This window comes from Nicotiana sylvestris, chromosome 2 (assembly GCF_000393655.2).
Source record: "Nicotiana sylvestris chromosome 2, ASM39365v2, whole genome shotgun sequence".
NCBI lineage: Eukaryota > Viridiplantae > Streptophyta > Magnoliopsida > Solanales > Solanaceae > Nicotiana > Nicotiana sylvestris.
Window position 1 is genome coordinate 168,655,455 of NC_091058.1, and position 25,514 is coordinate 168,680,968.

At 35.0% G+C, this 25,514-nt stretch overlaps 2 protein-coding genes and 1 pseudogene across 2 annotated transcripts; 2 read left to right on the top strand and 1 right to left on the bottom strand.

Annotated features, from left to right (window-relative positions):
- Positions 1-1,135: 1,135 nt before the first annotated feature.
- LOC138885951 (uncharacterized) lies at positions 1,136-2,005 on the top strand. Its single transcript, XM_070166961.1, has one exon. It carries the CDS (start codon positions 1,136-1,138, stop codon positions 2,003-2,005), a length of 870 nt encoding a protein of 289 aa, XP_070023062.1.
- An 8,546-nt stretch (positions 2,006-10,551) lies between these two features.
- Positions 10,552-17,933, top strand: LOC104237936 (apyrase-like; annotated as a pseudogene).
- Positions 17,934-24,058: 6,125 nt separating this feature from the next.
- Positions 24,059-25,132, bottom strand: LOC138885952 (uncharacterized). Its single transcript, XM_070166962.1, has one exon. It carries the CDS (start codon positions 25,130-25,132, stop codon positions 24,059-24,061), a length of 1,074 nt encoding a protein of 357 aa, XP_070023063.1.
- Between the last annotated feature and the right edge of the window lie 382 nt (positions 25,133-25,514).

The following is a 25,514-nucleotide window of genomic DNA, read 5'->3' on the forward strand; positions in this document are numbered from 1 at the left end:
AAGATGGCTGAGATGTGTAGCTATATGAATGACTCGAAATTTTTTTGGCATAAATGTGGGAAGTTCGGCAATAAATGGAGATTAGTTTCTACTGAAGTTGAAGCTCTCACAATTGAAAACTTCATCCCGAATGATAGAGTAGTTGAGTTGTATTTTGAATATTTGGACTCCTACATTGGAGTAAATCCAGTTGAGATCTCAGGCCAAACATATTGTACATTAAACCAAGAAGAATATGTTACTGTATATATTGAAAGGGAAAACACACACAGCTATGATGAGTGTGAAGATTCACAAAATGAATTATCTGATGATTTTATCCTTGAAAAACAAGAACAAAAAAAACAAAGCTTTGAGGATGGCAGAAGCTTATTAGTGAAGAAGTTTTGAGAAAGTTGTCTAATAAAAATGGAGATTCAGATTGTGTGGACTCCGATGATCAGAAAAGTTTGAATAGTAATTCTGATAATGAAAGCTTTGATTTCCCAAAGCACAACCCAAGGACTGAAGCAAAACATCATGTATTAGCTTTGGAATATATATTTGGAAGTAAGGTGGAGTTCAAAAATGTTGTACCGACTCATGAGGTAAATGAAGGGAGGAATATTAGGTGGATCAAGAATGATTTAGAAAGAATAAAAGCAGAGTGTAGAGATCCAGATTGTGAATGGGTGATTATGGCATCAGTAATGCACTGGGACAAGGCATTTCAGGTAAAAACTTACAATTCCAAGCATACTTGCAAAACTTGGCACCATCGCAACAATACAATTACGTCTTCATTCATTGCAAGGACATATCTTGATGATATCGATAAAAATAGGGAGTGGAAGGTATCTAATTTCAGAGACACAGTTAGCGTGGACTTAAGGCTCATGCTTCTTTAGCTCAAGGTAGAAGGGCTAAAAAAAGCACTTGCATTACTTGATGGAGATATCAAAGCAATTTGCCATTATTTGAGACTATTGCCTTGAAATTGGAAGGTCAAATACTGGAACTTCATATACTGAAAATGAGATACCTAACAAGTTGTATAGATTTCAAAGAATCTACGTATATTTTGCTGCTTGCAAGGAGGGTAAAGGCTGGGTGTAGAAAATTGGTGGGTGTGAATGGGTGATGGTTGAAGGGTCAGATGTATGGGTATCAATTGTTGACTGCAGCTGGCCTTGATGCTAATAATAATATTTTTCCGGTGGCACACGCAGTTGTTGAAAAGGAAAGTAAGGAGACATGGTCCTGGTTTTTGAACTACTTGGCTAATGACTTGGAGATTGACGATCAAGTTGATTGGACTTTTATGTCGGACAAGCAAAAAGGTCTTATTGAAGCTTTTAATGAAGTTTTACCATCTGTTAGTCATATATTTTGTGTGAGACATCTTCAGAATAATATTAAGAGGGCTGGCTTTAGTGGTATTTCGCTAAAACATGCACTTTGGGCTGCTGCTGGTGCTACAACAATGAGATTCTTTGATGCTCGCATGGAAGACATTGCTAAATTAGATGCCGAAGCTGCTACATGGTTGAAAGAAAAAGCACCTACTGAATGGTCCAAATCACATTTCTCTCCTAATGCTAAGTGTGATATTTTGTTAAATAATATGTGTGAATCTTTCAATACCATGATACTTGAAGCTGGAGACAAGCCAATCATTACTTTGTTAAAGAAGCTGAGATATCTTCTTATGGCTAGATTACAAGCTAACAGGGATAAAGGTGATAGATGGAACTGTGGTGATATTTGCCCTCGGATCAGGAGTATTTTGCACAAAAATGAGAAAGTTGTTGCTGCTTTTATTCCTAAAAAATCGAATGAATGGAACTATAAAATTCTTGGAGGAAGTGTTAGCGATATTTGGGCTATGGACCTTGCGGGCAGAAAATATAGTTGTCGGAAATGGACCATCACAGGAATCCCTTACAAACATGCAATTTCAACAATTTGGGATAAAAATGATGAGGTTATTAATTATATGGACGACTGCTATAAGGTGGAAACGTAAAAAAAAATTTATGCACCGGCTATTCTTCCGATTAATGGTTCACAATTGTGTACTAAATCAGACAAGGTTCGTCCTTTGCCTCCAAGGTTTTTAAGACAAAACAAGCAAGGAAGAAAGCAAAAATTGAGAAGAAAGAAACAAGATGAGGTAGGATCAAGTAGACTAAGATGAAGAAGAAGCAGATCTCTATTGACTGTGGCCTATGTCACAAGCCTGGCCACAATAGGAGAACTTGCAAGTTTAACTATGTGCAGTCAGCAGGGCCTTTCCATAAAGCAAGTAAAGCAACCGTTTTAGGCCCCATATTTATGGGGGCCCCATTTTTTGTTACACCTAATAGACTATGTATAAGTTTAAAAAAGAATTATGTAAAGTGAAAAAGTTTGATTTCTTTCTTTAACAAATATACCTAGAAAATTGCACTTGAAATGAATATCGAACCCGAATTTCATAAGAAACGTATGATATATAGGAAGTAATAATTTAATGTGAATGTTGATAATGAAATCTAAAAATCTTTCGAAGATTTCTTTAAAGTTGATTACTTTTATACATAATAGACAAGATTATTTTTCACTTCAAAATAGATTTAAACAATTCGAAGCATATGAAAATATTTTTGGTTTTCTATTTGGCAGTAAAAAGTAAGATCACTAGATATTGAAAATTTAAAAAAGTATTACCTTAATCTTGAATATTCCTTAATGCATAATAATCAATTCGATATTGATAGTTTAGATTTATATTCTGAATTAAAAATATTAAGAAAAATAGTACAATTAGAAGATAACAGTTTCATTGATACACTTAATCAAATAAAAAGATTTAATTCTTTTCCAAGTGCATAAATTGCTTATGGAATAATATTCATAACTTCTGTTAATGTTGCTTCAACGGAAAGAAGTTTTCAAAATTAAAATTGATAAAATCTTACCTAAGAACAATAACGTCACAGGAAAGGTTAAATGGATTAGCTATATTGTCAATTGAGAAATACTTATTAGGAGTTATTGATTATAAGAAAATTATTAATAACTTTGTATCTAAGAAAAGCTAAAAAAAATAGACTTCAAATAAATAATATAAAAAAATTAAAAAATTAAGGCCCCATGAAGTTTGGCTTTAGGCTACAAAATTCGCCGGGCCGCCCCTGGCAGCCAGAAGTAGGAGTTTTTGAGCCAGCTTGTTGGATGCCTGCTACTTCATTTGTTCCCCAAAAGCTGCCGGTAAATATTTTGATTTGATAGTAGAATTAGCCCGGCTTCTTTAAAAAATTTAAGATTCTTTCTTTTACAGGTTAGAAGAGCAGAAATTGTCCAAGATGATAATGTTACTTCATCTGACGTGAATTTTTAACATGGTAATTTTTTTTCCGGTTTGATTACACTCAGGCTAATAAGTTACTTTTGTTGTCATATCTAAGCTAATGGGTTCTATGCATATTTCAGATGATGATCGATATGTTGCTGATCTTTTTGTTGATGGAGTAGTAGCTGACTTGAAGTGAAGATATTTTTGCTGGTTTTGGTGTTGGTAGTAGCTGACTTGAAGCCTAAATTCTTACAACTTGAATTTAATTTTTATATTTTACTTTTGTAATGTAATTTTGTAAAACGATGTCCACAAACAATAAGATATGAACCAGCTACTATTCTATCAGTTTAAATTTAATATATACACCAATTACTAATCCAATTGCAGTAAACTATATTGATAGTTAAAGCTTCATATCTTTTTTACTTCGACTAATCCTGTTGCACGATGCTTCAGAATTTTCTTTTAATAAAAATCGATTTGGCGTAAAAGACTTAAATTTTGTGTTTCGACTTTCGAGTTAAATGAAAAAGAATAAACAAGAAAGAGATTAATGAAACAAAAAAGTTAAAGTCAACCCTATTAAATATGACTTCGATTAGAGCTTCTGGATCGTCCGCTAGTATCAGTTTCCTCAACAATGATATCGAAAGGCTTCAAATATTTCTTCTATTAGGACTCGCTTTCACCTTCGCATCAGAGCAACTTTAAGAATTTGAAATTCAAAAAAGAACAGAGAAGAGAGAAGCTCCTACTTGTTGTCGACAATTTGCTTCGTTTCTTAATATTGTCAACAAATAGCTTTCTTTGTGTTAGAAAATAATAATCAAAATTGGCTTTGAGGCGTGAAAATCGACTGTCCTTAAAGAGTTATCGTCTGTATACTAATTTAGGGATACAAAACGATTCTTTTCAGGATACAACAAAGACTGCAATAACACTTGTGATTTTCTATATCCACTTCGTTGGAATTCTTGTGTATTTATAGGCAACCAACAGACCCTTTCAGAAAAGATGTCTTGTTTCACAAACAGACACGACTATTTATTCGAATTTTGAATTTAAAATTCAAATAAATTTGATTTTTCTGTTAAAAATAATTAACTCTAGGATCTCGTGCCTGTTGAGTCAATCTCGTGCCTGTTGAGTCAGTCTCGTGCCTGTTGAGTCAGTCTCGTGCCTGTTGAGTCAGTCTCGTGCCTGTTGAGTCAATCTCGTGCCTGTTATGTGCTATTTCATAATGATCAGTTCTGAGGCTAACATGCACGGTACGAGAAAGAAACGTCTCACTTCCAACTTGCCAATAACAAACTATCTTACAATCCCCCACTAGTTTGTTATTTCACTTCATAACACTTGTGAATAATTGAAAGTATCTTTTACAGATTTGAACTTTCCTTTAGTGTAAGTATATTAAAGTTTTGACGAAGTTAATGGTATCTTAAGATTTGAACCACAAATCCTTGTGCCAAAACCGAAAGTACCACACACACAGTGTTATCTAGTAGCTTAGAAAATTCCAGTATTCGCTTTAGCACGTTTACGGCCATGTGCTCATCCTGAATTCATGAATATTTACAAGATCAACCCTTTAAATCTTGCTAGAAGCGGCACCACTTCAATATTCATATAGGTGGAATTAGTTACTATGTCCCTGTTACTCCAGACATTAATAATTCCATTAAGATTAATCAACCTCTTCATGTAACAGTATGCACTTTGGAGTTTGTCTTTATGCCCCTGTTATAACAAGCATTTAACAACTCCTTAACTCCTCATATAACAGTAAGTAGTACAATAGAATTAGGGCTCCTAAAGAGGAGATCAATGCTTAAACAATACAAGTAACTTGTTATTACCCATTGAACTTATATTGTTAGAGTGTATACTAACTCAAAGTGGGTTCCTATTCCTTGTATTTAATTTAAGGGTCTCAGCCTCATCCCTCCACAAGTTTGTTTTACTACATCTCTACCTAATGGCTTCGTAAGTAGATCAGCCATATTCTTATTTGATCTCACATATATTATAGTTATAGCTCCATTTGTAATTAATTCTCTTATATAAGCATGTCTCAAGCTTATATGTCTCGATTTCCCATTGTATATTTTATTGTGAGCAACACACATTGTAGTCTCACTATCACAGAATATGAAAATGGCTGGCATAGGTTGTGGCCACAACTTTATATCAAGTAACATATTCCTCAGCCATTCTGCTTCTTTTCCAGCAGCTGCTAATGCAATAAATTCAGATTCCATAGTAGAATGGGAAATACATGTTTGTTTCTTGGATGCCCAACTAATGGCTCCACCGCCTAGAGTAAATATCCATCCTGATGTGGATTTATTATCATTAACACTTGTAATCCAACTTGCATCAGAATATCCCTCTAATACATTAGGAAAACCATTATAGCAAATGCCTAAGTGCTTTGTATATTTTAAATATCCAAGTACTCTACTTATTGCTTTCCAATGATCATTACCTGGATTACTGGTAAACCTTGAAAGTTTACAAACAGCAAATGCAATGTCGGGTCTAGTGCAATGCATTGCATACATCATACTACCTATCGCACTTGCATACTCCAACTGTGTTACTGCTCTTCCAGTATTTGCAGTTAGCTTAACACTAGAATCATAAGGAGTATTATACCCCTTTATTCCTAAATGACTGAATTTAGTAAGGATTTTATCTATATAATGTGCTTGTGACAAAGTCACTTGCTTGTTATCTCTTTTGACCTTGATTCCCAAAATAGTATCAACTTCATTTAAATCCTTCATTTTAAAAACTGAGGTTAGATACTTCTTGGTCTCGGTAATTCCTTGTAGATTCGTACCAAAAATCAGCATGTCATCGACATATAAACAAATTATTACTCCATATTCTTTTGTAAATTTAGAGTAAATGCACTTGTCTGCATTATTATGTACGAATCTGGTTGATAGTATTACACTATCAAATCTTTCATGCCACTGTTTAGGCGCTTGTTTAAGACCATAAAGAGACTTTATCAATTTACAAACTTTCTTCTCGTTTCCCGGAAGAACAAAACCTTCAGGTTGTTGCATATATATTTCTTCACTAAGGTTCCCATTTAAAAAGGCTGTTTTAACATCCATTTGATGTACGTAAAGATCATAGATAGAGGCCAAGGATAAAAGGACTCTAATGGATGTTATTCTTGCAACAGGAGCATATGTATCAAAATAGTCTATGCCTTCCTTTTGAGTGAAACCTTTTGCAACTAATCTTGCTTTGAAGGTTTGGACAGAACCATCTGTATTGTACTTTCTCCTAAAGACCCACTTACAACCTATAGGTTTTGATCCAAGAGGAAGATCAACCAAAACCCAAGTGTTGTTGGATATAATTGAGTCCATTTCATCATTAATGGCCTCTTTCCAAAAGGCAGCGTCTCTAGAAGACATTGCTTCTTGAAACGTCTTTGGGTCTTCTTCAACATTTAATACAATAGGAATTTGATTACAAACGTTTGTCCTATCTCCTTCAACAAGAAATACTATAGATTGTGAAGAAATAAAATCAGAACCAAGATGTTTTTCTTTTCTTATTCTTTGGCTTTTCCTTGGTTCTATCTGCATATCATCACTTCTTTCCTTAGTTTTAATAATTTCAGAAAGCGACAATTTATTAGCATCAATACGTTTTCCATTTATTTCAGTCATTTCATCAACATTGTCATTTATAAATCTATTTTCAATAAATTCAACATGTATAGATTCTATAATGACATTAGATTCTAGATCTAGCAGTCTATAAGCTTTGGAGTGTTGTGCATATCCTACAAAAATACTTTTAATTCCTCTAGGACCCAATTTTGTTCTTTGATGGTCAGGTACTCTATAATAGGATATACACCCCCACACTTTAAAATAATTTAAATTTGGTTTTCTACCATTCCAAAGCTCATAAGGCGAAATATGCATACTTTTTGAAGGTACTCTATTTAAAATATAACATGCAGTTAGTAGTGCTTCACCCCATAAATTATGTGGCAGATGTGCATTAAGTAACATAGCATTAACCATATCCACCAAAGTTCTATTTTTTCTTTCCGCTAACCCATTTTGTTGAGGAGTATAAGGGGCACTCATTTGATGTATTAGGCCATGCTCTTCACAGAACTTATTAAATTCGTTAGGAAAATATTCTCCGCCTCTATCACTTCGAATAATTTTAATTTTCCTACTCCTTTGATTTTCCACAACAGACTTGTATTCTTTAAACTTTTGAAAAGCTTCGTCCTTAGTTCTAAGTAGGTAAACATATGTAAATCTAGAGAAGTCGTCTATAAAAGTAATAAAATATCTTTTGCCTCCTCTAGTTAATTCTCCATTTAATTCACACAAGTCTGAATGTATTAAATCTAATAGTTCTGTGGATCTTTCAACTTTACGAAATGGTTTCTTTGTCATCTTTGCTTGTATGCAAATTTCACATTTTATATGTTGAGTTTTACATGAGATATAACCATTTTTGGACATATAATTCAAGGAGCCAAAATTTAAATGTCCTAGTCTAGCATGCCATAAACAAGAATCAGACTCAATGATGTAAGCAGAAACATAATTTATTTCATTAATACTCAATTTGAACATGCCGTTACAGTTATAGCCTTTTCCAACAAAAACTCCATTCTTAGACACTATTACATGATCACACTCAATAACTATCTTGAAGCCTTTCTTTGACAGCAAAGTAGCGGACATTAAGTTTTTCTTCATATCAGGAACATGATACACATTCAGTAACGTCAACTTCTGGCCAGATGTGAAGTTAATCTCAATACTTCCTTTTCCAGCAACATCTGCCGCAACATGGTTTCCCATCAAGACTTGTTCAGAATCCTGCACTTCTGCATATGTCTTGAACATCTTCTTGTCATAACAGACATGAATAGTAGCACCCGAATCTAGCCACCAGTCTTGAGTATTTGTAGCAGCGGTAGCCACATTCAACTCTGTGACCATACCAATTTGCATTGCGGAAACCATGGCAACCAGTCCTTGGGCAGAATTTTCCACTACGTTTGCCTTTTCAGAATTTCCAGATTTTTTAATCTTTCCAGACTTTTCGGTATTGCCTGCATTGAAATTTATTCCTGTCTTTCTATATCTGCAGTCCCGAATCATATGACCTTTCTTTCCACAATGATGACAACTAAAGTTCTTTCTCTTTTTAAAAGAAGTCTTTTTGGAAACTTTCAGATGTTTGTTCCCACTTCCTGAACCATTCTGACTGACAAAATTGACTGCGGAACTCGAAGGCTGACTAATAGCATCACGAGCACGAGTCTCACTTTCAATTTGAATGTGAGTACGAAATTGTTCCACAGTCATTTTATCCATAGAATGTAGGATTTTCTTTCTATAGTCATTCCAAGAGGAAGGCAATTTCGAAAGAATAGCACCTATTTGAAGTGCATCAGGAATTTTAACTTCAAGATCACTTAGTTTTGATACTAAGATTTGCAGTTCATGAATCTGATCCATTATAGGCCTAGTATCAAATATTTTAAATTCAAAGTACTGTAGAGCCAGGAATTTGTCAATACCTCGTTTTTCATTCTGGTATGCAGTTTGTAGAGCAGTCCAAATCTCTCTTGGCGACTTCAGATTGCAGTAAAGATCATAGAGTCGATCTGTCAAAGTATTCAGAATATGGCCGCGACACAACAGTTCATCATGTTCTCGTTTCTTCCTTTCTTCCTTGACTACGTCAGAATCTTCTGCTGTGGGCTCAGGCATCGGAGGCAAGGCAGAATCAAGAACATAGTAGATATTGAGAGCGGACAACAAGAACATCATCTTGTCTCTCCAACGAGTAAAGTTCGTTCCATCAAAGCGATCAAGTTTGATGAACTCCTTCGGATTCTCAACAACAGAAATCAATTTCTCCATAGCAGAATAACTCTTTAAGATTGTTAGAAAATACTAATCAAAATTGGCTTTGAGGCGTGAAAATCGACTGTCCTTAAAGAGTTATCGCCTGTATACTAATTTAGGGAAAATACAAAACGATTCTCTTCAGGATACAACAAAGCCTGCAATAACACTTGTGATTTTCTATATCCACTTCGTTGGAATTCTTGTGTATTTATAGGCAACCAACAGACCCTTTCAGAAAAGATGTCTTGTTTCACAAACAGACACGACTATTTATTCGAATTTTGAATTTAAAATTCAAATGAATTTGATTTTTCTGTTAAAAATAATTAACTCTAGGATCTTGTGCCTGTTGAGTCAGTCTCGTGCCTGTTGAGTCAGTCTCGTGCCTGTTGAGTCAATCTCGTGCCTGTTATGTACTATTTCATAATGATCAGTTCCGAGGCTAACAGGCACGGTACGAGAATGAAACGTCCCACTTCCAACTTGCCAATAACAAACTATCTTACATTTGTAGACATTTTTTATGGCAAAGACGAAAGAAAGAGACGCAAGCTCTTCATTCAATGAGCTCTTGTGCACAGAAGCTCTTTGTTCCTCTCGAAATCTCTGTTGTAGGATGGAAAAAGGGAAAGCATTTGTATGCTACAGATTTTAACCGGTAGCAGCATGTGAGCTGCACATGGGGCGCCTAGGTTAAATGTAACAGCCCTTTTTGAGAAATCTGTAAAGTTTAGGGCAAAACACCAAATATGTTATCTTTTGACATGTATTAAGGATCATATCTGTTTAGGATAATACAGCAAAGACCAAGATAGAGCAGCCTCCATACATTACATTAAGGATCATTTTGATCATTTCCAACCATCACAGCCTAGGTCGTGACACTTGGCTAACATGTTCACAAACTCTTTGACATTATTAAGATTGTTGACGGCCAACTTAATAGTGTAGAGCTCTTTTCATTTCAGTGTAATGGCCAATGTTATAAGGCCAAGTATTTATTTCTTGTAATAGCTTCTATTCTATTATTATTTTTCTTTAGGTGGATCCGGGGTAATCATACTGAAATTCTTTACTAATAGTATTACTAATTCTTCTCATTTTTCTTCGAATCCAACAAAGTGCTCATGTGCCGTACAATTCTCCTGTTCCACATGTTCGTATAAGATATCCTTCACTTTTAAAATTGAAAGAAAATCAAACTCAATGTCAGGCAGTACGCATTGGATACAGATGGTTAAAGCAATAAAAAAGATTCCAATGGTACTAATGTTTTTCAATAAAGAAGAAGCGCTATGATTTCGTCCTTCACCTACCACTTTCTCAGGCCAACACGAAAAAAGCGTTGAAAGTACTTCAGAAATAAATTAATTAGTAAAAAATTGGTCCGCTATTAGAGACACATTGACTTATTTGTTATATAAACAACACAATACTAGTTTATGCTATGTCAAACAGCTCTAAGCTAAAAGGAAAAAATGAAGAGGCAAACCAGTTTTCCTCTTCACTTCATAATCTTCTACTTCTTCTTCTTGTTGAAACTTCTAGTATTGCCTCAGTATTGTGCTTCATCTCAAGTTAGAAGGCTACTTCTTAGCCATGAAGCAGAGCACTATGCTGTGATATTTGATGCGGGTAGCACAGGCAGTAGAGTCCATGTCTTTCGCTTTGACCATAACTTGGATCTACTTGACATTGAATACTTCCTCGCGGTACGTACGTTTCCTTTCACTTATTATGAACAATTATTTGTAGTTATTCTATATGTGATGTTAAAGCAAATTATGCAAACTTTACCACCAAAGTATGTGGTACAGTGGGTCCCTTAATCAGAGGTCAGAGTTCGAGCTCTGGTTATGGAAATATCTTTGATAGGGAGCGCTCCTTACGCTGTGCAAATCGGAGTATAGTCGGGCTCCAATACAGATACCGGACACCGGGTGAAAAACCAAAAAAAATTATGCAAACTTTTTATGCGAGCTTTGTGAACTCTGTTTGTTTGAGTTGTTAGTGCCAAAAAAAAAAAGTTAGTAATTTCTTTTGAATATTTTCAAATCTGTCAAAAAATACAAAAAAACTTTATAAAAACGCTAGTCTTCTATGGTCCATTCGTGGCAATATATGAAAGAAACCTCATAATAACCTTTGGATTGAGGTTTTAGGATGTCACCTTCAATTGCTAAGTACTCCTTCCATCCTATTTTCGCTTATCGAGCCTAATCTTTAAAATTAAAATTAGATAAGATTATCTTAATATTTTAAAATTAAAATTTAGATATTCAAAAACTATACGAACAGTACTATAAGAAGCAAATCTTTTCATGTTAATATAATGAAAAAATATATTTTAAAATGTTAGTCAAAGTTCACATAATTTGAATCTAGGAAAATAAAAAATTACACATAAATTGTGATAAACAGGGGCGGATGCAACAAATAAATGTCGGGTTCAACCGAACTCAGTACTTTTGATGCAAAGCATTAATTTATGTGTAAAAATCTTTCAAAATTATAAAAGATAGTAGAAATAAATCCATAACTTTAAATATACTATGAGTTCAATGCAAAAAACATTAAAGGTTGAATCCATAGAATTAAATCCTAGATCCGCCTCTGCTGATGAAGGGGGTACATCCTTGCTTAGATGAGCAGTAGGGAACAATATTTTAAAAGGCGGGGGCATGAGGCGAGGTGTAAGCCGTGAAACATGGGGCATAAGTCCCACGGATCTTTAAATTTTACTAATTTCAAGAATTTTAAGATAATATAAAATAAAAAATAATTATAAAAATTACATTAAAATCACAAAATTATAACAAATAATTTATTTAAAATATTCATAAATTATAATTCAGCTATGAATAATACAAAAAGTATGACATATATCATAATATGCAAATTAGATAACATTGTTACAACTCAAACATCAAAAGTAATGTATTCGATGCGAAATCTTATATATCTTAAGGAGCAATGAATCTTGAAAGAATTTCGATATTATAATTTGATTCTATTTTTTAAATAAATACTCCTTTTATTTAATATTCTTTATATTTGAAAGATAATTTATATAAAACTATAATTCACAATTTAAATATGATTCTTTAGCATCATTTATTTTTAAGTTTCGACAAGTTAATAAAGTGACACATGATTCACCATACTATATCACGATAACTAACTATTTGTAAATAGTTACTAGCTAATACTGAGCTATTAAATTAATAAGTATTATATTTCGTAAACATAAAAAATAATATTTAGGAAAATAATTATAAAAAAATTATGTATAATAAAGACATAACAAAAGTTAATACATAAATACTTTTAAATGAAAGATTTATTTAATATTTATTGTCATAGCAATCTTAGTGGATAACGTGCAATAATTTTTATTTTAATTATGACATAAAATACTCTCAACTTAATGATTTATGATTAAGAAAAAAATAATTTTGAATAGTTAACAATTTATTTAGAAAATTTGAGGATTTACAAGGTTAGTTACACACAATTGCATAAAGTTTTATTAGGCGAGCCTAGTACGCTGGGTATTGGGCGTGTCCGAGGCGTAAGCCCCTACGGCCGAGGAGTAAGTCTCATGAAACTAAGCCCCACATATAAGCTCAGGGACGTTTTACGAGTGCCCCGCCCCAGGGCGAGTCCCAATTTTACATTTTCAAACAAAGGTAGGGAACACAGGGGAAAATGTTATATTATTATCTAATTTTGCTCCTCTTTCAACCTGATTTGTGTTAGGAAGATAAATTTTGGAAAAGGGTTGTGTGTGTGTGTATCGAAAGAGGAAAAAAGAAGAGCCTCTTGTCCGGAGAGAAACTTGTAGACTAGCAAGAATTCGGGTATAGACAAAAATGAGTTCAAGATTAAAGAAGCCTTATAATCCTGTCAATTTACAATCCCAGCCGTTGATTTCGATCCTGACCGTACTACCCACGTGGTCCACATATGCTTTTCATACACCCAAAGAAAATATGAACAAAATCTACTCACACGTGGTAGACTCTTATATAAAATAAAATAATACAGATATGACGAAATTTTATGTTTTTTTATATATAGAAACCAAAGTTTGTTATGCTAGGGACAATTTCATAAAGTATAATTTGTCCCACGTTGCAAAAACGAATATTTTGATCATGATGATGATCTTACTTCTTAAACCTAGAGTTACTTATACCAACAAATTTTCCAAGTAGATGTATCCTCCATTAAAGGAAAATAAGAGCCTTTTATACAAGTAAATGTAGTCGTCAAAGGAAATGATTTGATAAATGGAAGTAATTCCTTCTTCTTCTTTTTTTTGAAGTAAAGGATATTATATGATCTTAAAAACATTAAAGGATGTAGAATAGTAGTCTTCCCGGTCCATAATAAGTTATTTTTTAGCTTTTGGTACATTTCTTAAGAAAATACAAACTCTTAGAGGAAAAAAAATGTATTCGCTAAATTACCCTTAATTAATTATTACCTTGACACATTGGAATATGTAAATAAGGGCAAATATTGAAAAAATAAAATTTATTCTTTTTTATTATGTAAAAGGATACTTAGAGCCCGTTTGGAAGAATTTTTTTACTTTTTTTCGAAATCAGTGTTTGGCCATAAAATTTTTAATTTTTATTTGAAGATGAATTTTGGAATTTTTCGAAGGCCAAAGGTCCCTTATTATGGTCCGGAGGAAATAGATCAAAGATTTTTTTCAGAAGTAAAGGACAGTATTTGCTTAACCTTCTTTTTAATTATATGTTGAGTTGAGGGTTGAAGGCTTCCTCGATAGTTACAAATACGATGTTACTGAGAGTGGCAGTATTGATACTTGAGAATGACAAATTAAAATTATATAAATATAAAGAATACATTAGAAAATAAAAAAGGAAATTTGTGATTATTAAAATTATTATGTTGGGCATGCAGATAAAACCAAGTCTAAGTTCATATGCAGATGATCCAAATGCTGCAGCACTTTCTTTAAAGCCTCTTTTGGACAAAGCTGAAGGTGTTATTCCTAAATATTTGCAGCCTGAAACACCCCTTAAACTTGGAGTGAGTAATAAGCTCTATTTTTTTTATATTTCCTTCACAAACAGAGGCTTTTTTTTCATTATTTGAATAGAATTCTTAAATTGCTTCTCTTTTTTTTTTCTCCAAAATATTATGAAATACTAATGTCTAAACATAAATACAGGCAACTGCTGGTTTGAGGTTATTAAAAGGAGATGCTGCTGCAAAAATATTACAAGCGGTATATATATATATGAGCTTCTTACCTTTTTCTTTTTCTTTTCATTTTTATAAATTTTAGATCACAAATCTTCAGAAATTATACTAATTCAAAATCTATTTTTGTCTGGTTAAGGTGAGGGATTTATTCAAGAATGAAACTAGTCTTAATTACAAGGCAGAATGGGTTTCAGTTCTTGATGGTACTCAAGAAGGTTCTTATTTTTGGGTAAGTCATATCTATCACATGGTTAACCCGCTCTCACGATCAATTGTTATCTGTGGGAGTCTTACCCACAATAGTTACCAAATCAATTTTCACTGTTCCTCTCTCCTTTATTCTTCCATTATCCCCTAGTCACTATTAGAAAATTATCTAAACCGTTCAGAAATACCGACTGAAATCGATCAGAAAATTAGAAAACCCGACTGATTTTCGACCGATTTAATTCATCGAAATTAAGTTGATCGATAATAAACAACGATCGAAGTCGGTCTTAATTTCCGACCGATTTCAGTCGGTCAATAAAATTTCACAAGCGACCAAAAAAGAAAACGCCAAAAAAAAAATTAACCGAAGTAGATCGGTATTTTAATTATGCAATTAAAAAATGCACAATCTTAGAATCGAACCGGGGTCTGTACTATAGCAGGATACTATTATGCCACTAGACTATTAGTACATTTTGGTTTAAGACAATCTTTTATTTTATTTGTACTCTTTAATTGCATTTTCACGCAAAAATAACTGACCGATTTCAGTCGATTTTATTAAAAATATAAAATTGCCGACTGAAATCGATCGGTTTTTTAAAATGACCGACTAAAATAACCGACCGATTTCGGTCGATTTTTTGAATATTATTTTTAATTTTTTTATATGAAAGAACGACCAAAGTTGGTCAGTTTCTTAAAAAATAAATTTTTGAGATGCCAAAATAATTTTTCGTATTTTTGCGCCAAAAAAAACTCCGACCGAAGTTGGTCGATTTCATAAAAAATTAAAAAAAATATAAAATACCGATCGATTTCGGTCAGTTTTTTTTACCGACCGAAGTCGGTTGGTCGGTTTGTCGTGATCGGTTTTGGCCGAATTTCTTGTAGTGAGTGTAACGAAAAAAGATTTGAAAAATATAATATATTATTCAATAGGAATAGAATAGGTCTTCGATATTACTATATTATTACATAATTTTTTTATTATCGGATACAGGTTGCCTTAAATTACTTATTAGGAAATTTGGGTAAAAAGTATGAAAGAACAATAGCTACAATTGATCTAGGAGGTGGATCAGTGCAAATGACATATGCCATCTCAAAAGAAAGGGCTTCAAAGGCTCCCAAAGTAGCAAATGAAGAGCCTTATGTTCTAAATAAATCTCTTTTGGGGGCTAATTATCACCTCTATGTTCACAGGTAACTTTAGTAAATTGATTCTTATTATTCTTAAACTAATATTTTTTTTTTTTATTGTTTTACCTAATATGATTTGTTTGTAGCTATTTGAACTATGGTCAATTAGCAGCTAGAACAGAGATTTTGAAAGTTTCTGGAAATTCATCAAGTAGTCCATGCATTTTGGGAGGTTATAATGGTAAGATTAGTGATCTCTAACCTCTCACTTGTCTCATAAGTTACAAATTAACCCCAATCTACATTAGACTTATTTTATGAGTTTGGAGTTTATTATTTGGATCATGTTTATTTTCCAGTTTCAAATTAACCCCAATCTACATTATACATTTTTCAAAAACTACCTTTCCAATAATAACTTATTTTCTCAAAATTATTTACCTGAAAAATGTTTTCGATGTATTTGATTAGAAAGTGAAAAAGATTTTCCAAAAAAAAAAAAAAATTGATAGTGATATTAGCAAATAAAATACTAGTGTTTTTATGATATACTTTTTGACTATTGGTTGGAGTAGCAATATGAAGTTAATAGTTGAGATAAACACAAATATTTTTCGCCTATAATTGAGGAAAATTCATTTTCGTTTTCTTTTACATATCTAGTATACATACCGCCAAATATTTTTTATTTTAAAGGGTTTTAAGTTAATTTTTCTTTTTAACATAAAACTCTGATTTGTTTAAGGTTACTACACATACAATGGGGTGGCATACAAAGCATCATCACCACGAAATGGTTCAAGCTTGAAGAAATGTAGGACATTAGCTAAAAAGGCACTAAAGATTAAGGCACCCTGCAACCACAACAAATGTACTTTTGGTGGGGTTTGGAATGGTGGAGGTGGAGATGGATACAAGATCTCTATGCTTCTTCTTTCTTCTATGATTATGCAGCTATGGTAAGAAACTTTTACTTATGAAATAAACATGTTTTTCTTTTTATTTTTTTCATAAACCAATTCAACTTCGTTGGATTTATTTATTTGGTTTAGAAACTACTATTGGCTCCTTTTCATCCTTAGCTAAATTTGTTTTCAACAAACAAGTCCCTAACCCTATTGAATAAAATTTGTTAAATTTGTCAAGTCATTTAGTTAAATTTGTTTTAACTATATGACTGTTTCATCTAAAAATAATTGAGGGAATAATCTCTTATACGCTCACTTACAATTTGAATAAAATAAATTTTCCTATAAAGATTTTTTGTATTTTATTTATAAATTTCTTGTGTTATATTTTACGATCTCTTATAAAAGTGATCATATAACTAAAATAATATTTGTAATAGATGACAAAATCAAATCTTCCCTAAAAGTTTAAGTTGCTGTAGTGAGTACACATTTATTTACTTAGTTTAAGTTCTCAATGTGAACTATGTTCTGTTAGTGGGAGGCGAATAATTTCGTTTATAGAATTTCTTTTAATTACTTCTGACGAGATTATTTAATTCTGCATCTGCAGGTTGGCATAATTGACCCCAAAAAGCCCTCTGGAAGAGCTAAGCCAATACAATACCTAAATGCAGCAAAGCTTGCTTGCAAGACCTCAGTGAATAACATAAAATCAGTATTTCCTAACATTCATGAGAAAGATATGCCATATATTTGCCTGGACTTGGTATATGAGTACACTTTGCTAGTTAATGGATTTGGTAAGTTAATTCTTAATTATGATCATTAATTAATTATGAAGTAACAGTTAAAATTCTTAAGTTCCATTATTTTAAAAAATTGGCAGGCCTGCATCCCAAACAAGAGATCACAGTGGTGCATGATGTTAAATACAGGAATTACATTGTTGGAGCAGCTTGGCCACTGGGTTGTGCCATTGATGTTGTTTCGTCCTCTTCCTCCTCCTGATCATTGAACATTATATTTTCATCTTTGATCAATTTTATCAATATCTAGCGTTATAATTATTTGGGAACTTTGTAGAGGAAGTCATTATTTTGTGTTCGGTTAAAAAAAACTCCATCAAAGGGAAAATGACTTCCTTAATTTATGGACAGTAGTCATTTTTCTTACAACAATCTTTACTTTCGATTTCTTGTTATTTACTTTGAACTAACACCTAGACATAATTATTAATTCTTGGTTCTCAAATTTTTTATCAAACCACTTTTCAATTTGCTAATACTATTATTAATCTTTAATTCATTCACCAACCAAACATAAAAAAAAAAAAAAAAACATGAAAAATGTCTAAAGCGGTCCACATGACTATAATATAAAGCACTTCATGTTTTAACAAGAATTGAAATGGGAAACATTACCATTCAGAGAGACTGCTGAGTGAAACCAGCAAAAGAATCTTACTGCTTCAGCAATTGCATTGAACCCTGCGCTTCACGGAGCTTTGGTTCAATGACACGTGAGCAAAATATTATATTTATCCGTAAAACGATATAGTTGAATTTATATGTAATTTCTAGACAAGTAAACTAATTTGATCCTGAAATAATAAAATATCGAAGAATTATACAATATTTAGCCTTAAATATAGACGAAATAGCAGGAATGAAAGTTCCGGGAATAAGGTTCCGGGCACAATAATAATGAGATCAAAAAGTGAGAAAATAAGATTGTATTAAGATTTCTATAGAATGTAGTGTAAGTTTGCAAGAAAATGTGTCATTTACAATGATAACTGATGTCGCCCAAGTTCACACCTCAAATTGGGGTTGTGAAGCGGTCGATGCAATTATAATTACCCAATTAGGAGTCGGGATCGAACCAACAGGGAGCGTAGATGTGATTAGGTATATACTCGGACTAAGCGTATAATGTGTCCAAAATGCACTTCCACATTCTTTGTTGTTTTGTCTACTTCTAAATTAAGCTATGTTTGCAAATATAAAACTAGAGAATGATATTTTTGGTGTTGTTTTTCAAGTTGTAAAAGATCTAGGGTTGTGACTTCCACCTAGGTGGTTGCCTAACGGGTTGTGGGCTTTAAAGCGAGTTTCGTTGGCCGGGGCGTAATATAGCAATCAACATACAATTACCCACTCCACACCTCTCGGTAATAGAGTGGTTTTACCTAATTTGGCTTTCTCAAGTCCAAATGGGTAATTCACAAAACAGTTCATAGATGCTCAAGTCGGGTTTACTATCTCTAGATTCAAACCTTTAATTGAGACTATCAATTTCTTGAGTTCACCCTAATTTCTTGTTAGCCAAGTTTTCCTAGACTCAATCTCTCTTTCTCAAGTAGAAACTAAGTCAAATAGACTTGATCAATATTTGCAACCATTAATTCTACAATTAAAGCAAGAACTAGGCTAAATATTACACACCCAACCATAAACAAGCCCTAAATCAAACACTCATTAGGTACCCATACTAAAGTTGGGTCACAACCCTAGCTAGAAATTTAGCTACTCATAGATGAAAATGAAGAAATTAAAAAAGAGATGATAATTAAACTCATATTGCAAGATTAAAAGACAAAAATCTAATGTTTAATCACTAAAGTAAGCTAAAGTTACTAAAACCATTAAAGAAAAACGGTTACAGATATTTGGATATTCAAAACTTGACCTAAATTCGTCAAAAAGGCTACTCATACACTGCTAGAAATTTTGGACAAAATGCCCTTTCAGAGGTTTTACGGCCGCACAACTCCATGTGCGGTCTGCACTTCTTCATTAGTCTTGGCAGGAGCTTGGTCTGAGGTTGCATAATTCTGGATTACGGCCACATGTTGCTTGTTTTGTGGTCCGCACAATAGTGAGTGCAACCGCACATGCCCTTTCTGTGGACCGCACAAATATGTGTGTGGCAGCATGGATTGATTCTGCCACCGCACAATAATTGTGCGGTCTGCATATCCTTGAAGCTTGAATTGAACTTCTCTAAACCTGAACTCTTTGATGTCTTCTGCGACCGCACATTGCATTAGACCTCTATTGGATTCTCTTTGTATTTTGCGGCCGTAGAAGGAATTCTGCGGTCCGCACATTTAACCTTTTGCCTGCTTTTTGTCCTTGAGTTCATTTTAATCCTTTTTGAGTTACATTTCATCTTTTTAGCTCATTTCCTAATGCTCCTGCATTTAAACACATTTCATCAGTTTTCGGGAGTATAATTAAGCACTTTTGGACTAAAACGAAAGTAAAGGGGCGCTAATAAGTAGTCAAAATCTCCACTTATCAACTCCCCCAAACTTATGCTTTTGCTTGTCCTCAAACAATTAAAGTAATTCTCACCTCCACAAACTAAGAGCTTTTCCAACTATGCTAAGGTGAATCAAACACACATCAATTGGGACCAACAATTACCCACAACACTTATGGATTATCAACAAGGCAATGATTTGACTTTTTAAGCACAATAGTTCCAATGTGACCCTAGAGCATCAAGAGTTAACTTTATTCATCAAGGAAGCTCTCTCTTTTATGTAGGTCATTGTGGATCCCAAACTCCTCCTCCTCTACTCTCCGTTAGCATATCTCACTTAAGAATGTAGCACTCAATTCAAGGATTTGTGAAAAGTTCGCTCATCTCTCTCAAAAGAATGTTACAAGTACGACTCTAAGTACCATATGCTTGCCCCTCATGTAAATCACCACTAATGCAAGTTCACTCAGCTTAAAATCATGTAGGACTTTTTCGGAATGTAATGAAGGCTTTTGGACAAGGGTAGAAAATATTAGAACAGAAACGGATTTATCTTTCCTTAAACACTCTATTTTTCTCTTTTTGGCTCATCTTTTGCCGACTCTTTGAGTCATTTTCTTTTTACTTATGGGAACTACAGAGAGTTAACATCACCCTTTCTCGGTCATGATGTTCATTTTCTCTTTCTTTGTTTTATCCATGCTTTGCATCATTGCTTTTCTTTGAATCACTTCAGTTCTTCACTTTATTCACTTTCTTTTTGAATTTTTCTTGTGCTCCTTCTTTATTTTTCTTTGCCTTTCCTTTTATTCATTTATTCTCTTTTTGTGCCTTGATACCACTTTCAAACTCCTCGTCTCTCTCCCAAACTTATGTTTTAGCCAATTATTTCTCAAGAGTGTTAAGGAAAGTTAGGGTGCCAAGAGAGGGTCACTACAAAACGGGTAAAGGCTTGTAACGTGGTTATCAAATGAAAAAGGTCTTAGGCTCAAATAGGTTGAATAGGGATAGCACATTGGTGGGCTATGAAAAATTTCAAATTGGATGAAGGAGGGCCTACAATCATTTCTCAAGTAAAGCCAAACTTAGAATTTCGCCTAGAAAAACATTCGGGGCAAGTTCTAGACTATGAGCACGGGTACTTGGATTTGCAACAAAATATCTCACCTCTCACACTGTTGGATTGTTAAAGAGAATAGAGTCGAGGACCCAAAACAATCATATTTAAGATTGAAAATCACTAATGGTTCAACTAAACCACTCGATGAGTGTTTAAGTCAACACAAGAGTCAAAAGGTCACTAATTAGAGCTATTTCTTGCCAAGAACTTATTTTTAACCATAAGGCCGTAGTTAAATGTGTTGGTACCAAGTGAAGCATGCTTGAAACTTTTATTCATTACTACTGTTTTTACCTAAACATTAAGAACAGACTCAATCTCTTAAGAAGGTTGTCACGCCATTCATCGGTGGGAAGAGTAACTGGGTTGGTGAACATCTGTAATACTGCCTCAGTAGTGTGGGCATCAAGGTCTGGCTTCTCAGAGTGGCCAGTTGGTGCCTCTAATGCTTCTGGTGCTAATGGTGTTGGTGTTGGTGTTGGTGCTGACTCCATCAACAAATCAAGTGGAAGATCCCCATCTGATGTTGTTTTGTCCACCTCCTTGGTCAGCTTGTCAAGTGCTTTCTTCGAGGCCTGTGATTTCCGCATCTTCTTCGTCGGCTTTCCTAACTCCTCAATTAATCCCCCGTGTGCCACCAGAGTATTCATAATTATCTGCTGGTTTTCTAGAATCTTCTTCAAGGTCTCCTCCATTGTGGGAGAAGTCTGGGGTGCAGGGGTGGAAGACTATGCTGAAACAGCACTGGATAAGTCAACCATCTTTGCAGTAGCTGTCAGCATCCAGTTGTTGATACTTTCCAGAGTATGGGAGACTCTCAGCTCTGTGAGTGGATAGGTAGAAGATGACGGCACTGAAGCTGATAGTGGCCCCGCAGATGATGGTGGAGGTATGGCAGCTGTACTGCTTGAAGGCTAAGCTGAGGTGGAAGGTCTAACAGCTGAGGGTATGGCTGTTGAAGCTGTAGCTACCATCGAATGCTCTCCAGATAATCCTTTAGTAGTAGTTGGCTGACCCTTGCTCTTGTTTTTTGGGTTCCTCAGGTCCTTGAGAGAGTACCATGAAAAGGGTTGCTTTGCCCGAACCTTCTTATCAAATGGCTTTGAATTCACTCCCACATTTGTAAGGTATTCTGTGAGGGTGTTTGGATACGGGTAGGAACACTCTCCCTACTTGAAAACCACTAACATGTTGGCCAACATGATGGCACCTATGTTGATAAAGTACCCGACCATGATTGATGCCACTAAAACTGCCCGAGGGATAGGAAAGATGTTCTCATTTCTGCATGGGTCAATCCGGCTGCAGACAAATATTTGCCAACCTTTGGCTTCAAAGTTGAGGGTGTTCCGCTGAATGGGAACCCCTGCTGTGATCCATGGTGGTGGTGGGCCTAAAGCTGCTAGTATCTCGTCTAACCTAGGGCGAGCCGCATCACCCAGTCTCCTCCGGCACACATCTTCATATCACACCATTGGTACAAATCCGGAAGACGTACGGTTCATCCCAATAATATTCAAGGCAATTCCGTTTGAGCTTCTTACTTTGGTTTGAAGAGAACTCATTCGGTACAATGCCACTCATAAGATAATTTGCTAAATCGGCAAACCATGGCATCTTGGTCATTGAAATGGCTATGCTCATCAGGAAAGGAATCATTGATCTCAAGGCCATCATGTGGCCTCACCTCCTCCTCCAATCGAGACAAGTGATCCAACACTTGATTTTTACTACCTTTGTAGTCTTAGATTTCTAGATTGAACTCTTGCAATAAAAGAACCCACTGCATTAACCTTGTCTTTAAATCCTTCTTTCTCATTAAGTACCGAAGCGCCGCATGATCGGTGTGAACAATCACCTTCGTACCCATCAAGTACGGGCGGAACTTCTCCATAGCAAAGAATAAAAAGGAGCTCTTTTTTGGTCACTGTGTAATTGACTTTGGAATCGTTCATGGTCTTACTAGCATAGTATACCGGATGAAAGATTTTGTTGATACGTTGCCCCAAAACTACTCCGACTGCCACATCACTTGCGTCACACATGAGCTCAAAAGGCAAGCTCCAATCCGGTGTGGTGATAATAGGAGTAGTTGTCAATTTGAACTTGAGTAATTCAAATGCCTTCAAGAAATCCTCATTGAAATGGAATTTGGCATCCTTCTCCAAAAGCTTTCACAAAGGGTTCACCACTTTGGAAAAATCCTTGATGAAACGGCGATAGAACCCCATATGACCCAAGAAACTCATCACTCCCTTCACGGATGTAGGGGTGGAAGTTTAGAAATCACTTCTATTTTGGCCTTGTCGACCTTAATACCATTCCTTGAAATTTTATGGCCAAGGACAATGCCTTCCTCGTCCATGAAGTGACATTTCCCCCAATTCAATACCATGTTCGTTTCTTCACATCTTGCCAGGACCTTATCCAAATTTTTCAAGCAATCATGAAAATAATTCCCGATCACGAAAAAGTCATCCATGAAGACCTCAAGAAAATCCTCCACCATGTTGGTAAAGTTAGCCATCATACACCGTTGAAAAGTTCCCGGTGCATTGCATAACCCAAATGGCATCAGCGAGAATGCGAAAGTACCATAGGGACATGTGAAAGTAGTCTTTTCTTGTGCCTCCGGAGCAATAAGAATTTGGTTGTAGCCGGAATACCCATCGAGGAAACAATAGAATGCACGACTGGCCAACCTATCAAGCATTTGATCAAGGAAGGAAAGTGGGAAATGATCATTCCTTTTGACTTTGTTGAGCTTGCTATAGTCCATACACACTCTATACCCGGTCACTGTTCTTATAGGAATCAACTCGTTCTTGTCATTGGTAACCACAGTATGCCCCCTTTTTTGGGACACATTGCACTGGAGAAGTCTACAAACTATCAAAAATGGGGTAAACAACCCCGGCATCCAACCACTTTATGTCTTCTTTTTGATCATCTCTTGCATTGCTTCATTTAGCCTCCTTTGATGTTCAATGGAGGGTTTGGCACCCTCCTCCAAAATAATCTTGTGCATGCAAAAGGCGGGGCTTATGCCCCGAATATCCGCCAATATCCATCCTATAGCTTTCTTTCTCTTTTGTAGCACCGCCAATGTGGAGTTTACCTGCATGTTAGTCAAATAAGAGGAAAGAATAACCGGTAAAGTATAACAACGGCCAAGGAATTCATACCTGGGATGCGGAGTCAATGGCTTTAACTCCAAAGTGGGAGGCTCCTCGATTGAGGGCTTTGTTAGAGGAGTCTTCCGATTTTCAAGATTCAAGGATAATTTATGGGGTTCATAAGGGTACGATTCCATTCCTTGCAATGCATTCACACATTCCACATAGCCATCTTTCTCTTCATCATCATCAAGGTTGAGCAAAACGTCTTCCAAAATATTCTCAATATTCATTGTGGCACTAGCATCATCAATAATCACATCAGTCACCAAGTCCACAAACAAACAAACTTCATTGCTATTCGGTTGTCTCATAGATTTACACATATGGAAGACCACCTTTTCATCACCCACCCGGAAGGTGAGCTCACCGGCTTCCACATTAACAAGAGCCTTACCCGTAGCAAGGAAAGGTCTACCTAAAATAATAGGCACCTCATAGTCCACTTCACAATCAAGAATTACAAAGTCCGTCGGGAGGATGAACTTATCAACACGAACCAACACATCATCAATAATACCCAATGGTCTCTTCATAGTATAATCCGCCATTTGTAACCTCATAGATGTAGGTATTGGTTTCCCAATTCCCAAAGTTTTGAACACCGAATAGGGCATCAAGTTGATATTCATCCCAAGATCACAAAGAGCTTTGGCAAAGTCGGCGCTTCCAATTGTACAAGGGATTGTGAAAGCGCCTGGATCTTTCAATTTAAGAGTCATTGAGTACACAATTGCACTTACTTGATGTGTCATCTTTATAGTCTCACAATTCATCGACCTCTTCTTTCTCACCAAGTCCTTCATGAACTTTGCATGACCCGGCATTTGCTCCAAGGCCTCAACTAATGGCTTATAATAGACAAACTCTTCATCATGTCAATAAACTTTTTGAATTGGTTCTCACCATTTTTCTTGGCAAGCCTTTGAGGATATGGATGAGGAGACCTTGGTATTGCCTTTGGCACTACCGGTTCCGGTATGTCAACAATGTGCTCCCTAGACGGGTTCACTTCTTCTTGAGTCTCCTCTACATTGTATTCAATATCAATTCTCACCTCATCATTTTCTTGCACTTCATTGCTTGGCATCTCAGCTTCTTGTACCTATTGCTCATCATCCACAACTTTCATTTGACTTGAGGTGGTTGCATCCCCACCTTTTCCACTCCTTGTAGTCACGGCCATGGCATGTGACGTATTATTCCCAC